General features: G+C 33.4%; 1 protein-coding gene across 1 annotated transcript; it reads right to left on the bottom strand.

Annotated features, from left to right (window-relative positions):
- Positions 1 to 1540: 1540 nt before the first annotated feature.
- On the bottom strand, positions 1541 to 4882 carry LOC111366416 (40S ribosomal protein S8-like; the record flags this gene model as incomplete). Its single annotated transcript, XM_022987178.1, has 4 exons — positions 1541 to 2004; positions 2098 to 2173; positions 3755 to 3927; positions 4505 to 4882. Coding segments are annotated over 3 exons (564 nt in total), but the record flags the coding sequence as incomplete, so codon positions are not given.
- Positions 4883 to 4891: the final 9 nt, after the last annotated feature.

Here is a 4891-nt window from a genome sequence, read left to right as displayed (position 1 = left end):
CTAGATTGAATTTGAAAATTGATCATTTAACTACATTGAGTCCAAATGAGAAAGGTGTAGCTAAAAATTAATTTTTTGGATGCTTGTTTCTCATAAAATTACCGAGTCACAAGTAAATGTGCGATATTCTTATGCATTAAAACAAGCCTTTTCAAAATGCTTATTTTGAGGTGTTGATTATTTGGATTCATTTATATTTTTTAATGTATGTTTTATATAAATAAATACAGTTGGACGTTGGTGCTCGTATATATTATTAGTTCTCACTTCATTTTTCAATAAATGTGATGATCCAGATATTGTTTTGCATTATGGAGGATACTAAGGGAGTTTATACGGCATCGGATTGTTGCAAGGTAGCATTCACGAGACAAATGATGAAAAATTTTGTAAGGATGATTTCAACGACTACTGATTGACTGTCATAGAGTAGACATTTTTTTTCCTTTCAACCTTATTTTTCCGAAATCTCTAATTATTGATTTATATGCAATTTATAATTTGTTTACAGAAAACATTTTGAGTTCCAAGCATCCAAATTTTGATGTTGGTCGATTGCTGCATCCACCTTTTAAGGTTAGTCGCATGTCTTTAATTGCTTTTTTTCATTCAGTCGCAGATTATCTAGAAAATTATGTGCATGTTAGAAACTCTACACGATGATTTGTTACGTCTGCTCGTTTATCACACGAGGGTTTTGATGAATCTAACATTTCTGTTACTATTCAAGAATTATTATAGAGTGCCATTTGGTTTTATAGTTTTTTCCGGCAATATGCCAACTTATTTTGCCCCTGCTTATTTCTGTAAAATAATTGAGGATATCCAAATACGTGAAAAAATTCTTTTGCAGGAGTCACTCAAGAACATCCAGATTGATGCACTCCGTATTCAAGGTTTCACTTTTGACAGTTCATAAATACGTATGAATAAATTATGGGAAACATAATGGTTGACATAGGGAGTGACTGGACACACACACACCTCGAGGGTTGGAAATTATTTAATTCACGTGGAACCCGCACACTTTATGAGGATCGATCACTTCGAGTGTCAAAACATTTTCGGACAAAGTATCATTTTCCATAAATTCTTACCAATTCTGGGTATTTACTTCTTTTATGTACTTAATAGCTTTTTGTGGCTAACCAGAACAAACATGTTGAGATTATAAATGAATTATTTCCTAAAATGCTACTTTTATTTTAAATACTACCTCTAACTATAACATACGTAACCGTGTTACACGCACAACAAACTTCATTACATATGTAACACACGTAACAAATTATATTATGCTGGTGCTGCACATAAAAGTTTATAACACACTACGTTACGTGATCAGACAACTTGTTTTAGGATCATTTGCTCTATTAATTTTTATAATTAAAAAAATAAAAAACTCATTGCGAAGGCCTAAATTGTTTGGAACACCTCTGCATGAACCAAGAAGGGCTCAATAGAACTCGATCTTGGATTGTGCCCTTGGCTGTTAACAATGAAAGTAGTTGTTCAAGCATGAATCGATCAATTTGAGGACTTGTTATCGTTTGCTCATCAAAAAACCATGGCCACTATAAGAAGAAAGTCAGACACCCTACTTGGATTCCATAGGACAAAAAAAAATCATAAAAAGGAACATTTTTTCATCCTAGATCCTAGGTTTTGTCCCAAGTTGATGGCATTTGCAACAGCAACTGCTTTCGAAGCTCAAGGGCGGGGCCGTTGGCGGTGGCACATGCTCGTACAAGGATTCTAAACAAGCTTCTTGAAATGCTTGTCGGAAAGGAAAATAACGACCATATTCATCGTAGCCGCTCATCCAGTAACCGTATGGATTTTCGTGGTTCGGCAAAAATAAGTTGCTCGGACACTGTCCAAATTGAAACCAACATAATTCTGCATGTCTTCCAGCTTTTCCCAGCTTCTTCATAAGTAATTTTGGATCAATCAAACCTGACACGCGCACAACGCCGAATTCATCCATCTTGAAACTTCGTACTCCTTTATTCGATACGCAAAAAAATAAAAAAAATAAAAAAAATCAGAATATATCATGAAAATAAGTGTTTTTATAAGAAATTAATTATTTTGTACCTCGGCTACTGGATAGCACACCGCTGACTGCCTTTTGCCATCCTGGACTATGTACATTTACTCTCAGAATACATGACTGGATGAAAAAAAAAATCCAAAAAGAACATGATTTTCTTTTTGATAAAATGGAAAATACAGATGAAATATAGTAACAGAATATAATACCATGAATGCAGAATTGTCTTCTTTAAATGAACGAATCCATTTCCAAGGTGCCATTGATGAGATTTTTTCGACAAAGTTTTTCTTAAAATACAAGAAATGTCCATTCTTTTGGAGCTTAAATAGAGTGTGATGGATTTTTTATTTATTTATTTTTTTTTTTTGTGGAAATGAAGAAAATGGCGTGATTCAAGAGGAAATTATATCGGTTACAAAATTGAATTCTGGAAATATTCCATTTTTATTTCCTCTTGAATCACGCCATTTATTTTGGAAATGAAGAAAATGGCGTGATTCAAGAGGAAATTATATCGGTTACAAAATTGAATTCTGGAAATATTCCATTTTTATTTCCTCTTGAATCACGCCATTTTTTTTGGAAATGAAGAAAATGGCGTGATTCAAGAGGAAATTATATCGGTTACAAAATTGAATTCTGGAAATATTCCATTTTTATTTCCTCAAAAATGGCTAATTGACATGAATGAAATAAATCAAGTTAATTGATATGATAGAGTAAAGATATGTTTGCTTATTTTGGAAATAAATGTTTTATAAGAGGAGACAAAAAATTTCAAAATCTCGCTGTAAAATAATACCAGTTTGGATAAGTTTTATGATAGACATAGTAAACACTCATTGGCGTGCCAATGTTTAGTTTGAGAAAATATAAAATAAACAACGGGTCGACAACTAATGATATTTTCGCAATTACGATCATAAGAAAAGTGATTATTTAAAAGCACATCAATAGAGTGGAAAATGAATTAATTTGAAGGTTAAAATTAGTACTTTTATGACATATAGCGGAGAAACTAAAAGCAAAATTGAGAAGTTACCATTTTGCGACTTCTCAAAATTTGCAGTGCAATTTCAGTTTTTCTTAAATATATCGTATACCTAAAAATAAGTTATGATTCTTTGACAATCAAAAGTTGGACTCTAAAATCAATTCCAAATCACCACCGATGTGTTTTACATACCAAATTTGATGTCGCCTAAGAAAAAAATGCAAGAATTTGTGGGGGAGGAGATGGATATTATTTTTATTTTATTTTATTCTTAAACTGAAACACCAACTTTCTATTAAGGAGGGTATATTCAATTAATACTTTTAATGACTTTTTGGGATTTAAAAAGTTTAAGGGTATTCAATTGAGACTATTTGAGACTCTCTAAAAGTTACGGTGTATTCAATTAAAACTTTTAAAAAGTCTGTAAAAGTTACGGTGTATTCAATTAAAATTTTTTAGAACTCTCTATAAGTCTTGGGGTATTTAAATTTTAATAATTTTTAGAGACTTTTATAAAAGTCCATGGAGTACTAACTTTTAAGCAAAAAGTACTCATATAATATCTTAAAATTTGCCTCTCATTAATCACGAGATTTTGAGCATTTTTCTAAGATGTTCGTCATAAAAATGAAAAAGGGACATTTGGCCTTTGACATTTCAGTAGCCATGAGATAAAAAGGAATACAAAAGACTACACATACCCATCAGCACGCCCACACTGTCCAGGGCGTGAAGAGATTGAAGCTAATAAACTGCCACTGCCAAATTGCTCCTCAACAAGGGGATCAAGCTTGCGATCCTGTTGACGCTTTTCAATTTTTCTCAGGACATGGTTGCTCTTCTTCGTCTCTTTAGCAGCAGCGGCATCAGCATCCTAATTAAATCCCAGCAAACAAAAGTTATTAAAAAGCTCTGAATAGATATTCTTCAATAGACTTTGTTTAAAACAAGAGCATATATTAAAAAACATGTCCACGCAATTGACATCTCCCTCCTTTAAATCATGTCAAGACATTTCTTATGCCTCCCAGACTGGAGCGCTCAATTTCTTATTTTACCCTAATCCCGATAAGAAACTCCAACTTAAATATGTCTTACATTTTTATTAGCAAATAGTAGATATTGATACCAATAGAGTTAAAATGCAATATAGAATGCGTATTTCGGTAACTCTACTTCACATGTTTTTCCCAATTGCTCCCTGGTCTTTAGAAACGTCCTCAGTGATGCCTTCAAATGTATTATATAGCTTCATTGATGGTCTCGATGCATTGCAATCTTGTCATTCAACTCACAGTTCAGCTACTAATATGTACCTAATTATATTAGTATCTAATTGGAGTAAAATGTGCTTTGTGAGCAATAAAAATTTATGAAGCACTTTCGAGTCTAACAAAAAGTACTGGGTAAAGTATATCCTAAAGCAGTAGAAAAGAAAGATAGTTCATTACTTCTCCTTCCTTCTTGGCAGCTGTCTTCTTCTTGCGACCAATGTCAACTCCATAGTGCTGAAGATACCACTGCTTGAATGGTGCAGCATCCACTTGAACAATGGCACTCTTCACCAAAGTCTGGGTCCTAACCAACTCATTGTTTGATGCATTATAAACCACATCAAGTATACGGGTCTTACGGGTCACAGCTTCACTCCCCCAAGAATAGTTTCCTGTATCCAGCCTCAACGCACGCCACTTCACATTACCTCCTCGAACTCTCACCCTTCTTACTGTTTTGTTACTTGACAACTTAGTGTTTGCAGGTTGCCTTCCAAGCTCATACCTACGAGTAGACAGAGAATAGATTAATCCAATAACAATCACATGGGAGTAATAAGTTAC

This window comes from Olea europaea, chromosome 18 (genome assembly GCF_002742605.1).
Source record: "Olea europaea var. sylvestris chromosome 18, O_europaea_v1, whole genome shotgun sequence".
NCBI lineage: Eukaryota > Viridiplantae > Streptophyta > Magnoliopsida > Lamiales > Oleaceae > Olea > Olea europaea.
This window is presented reverse-complemented; position numbering and strand designations above follow the sequence as displayed.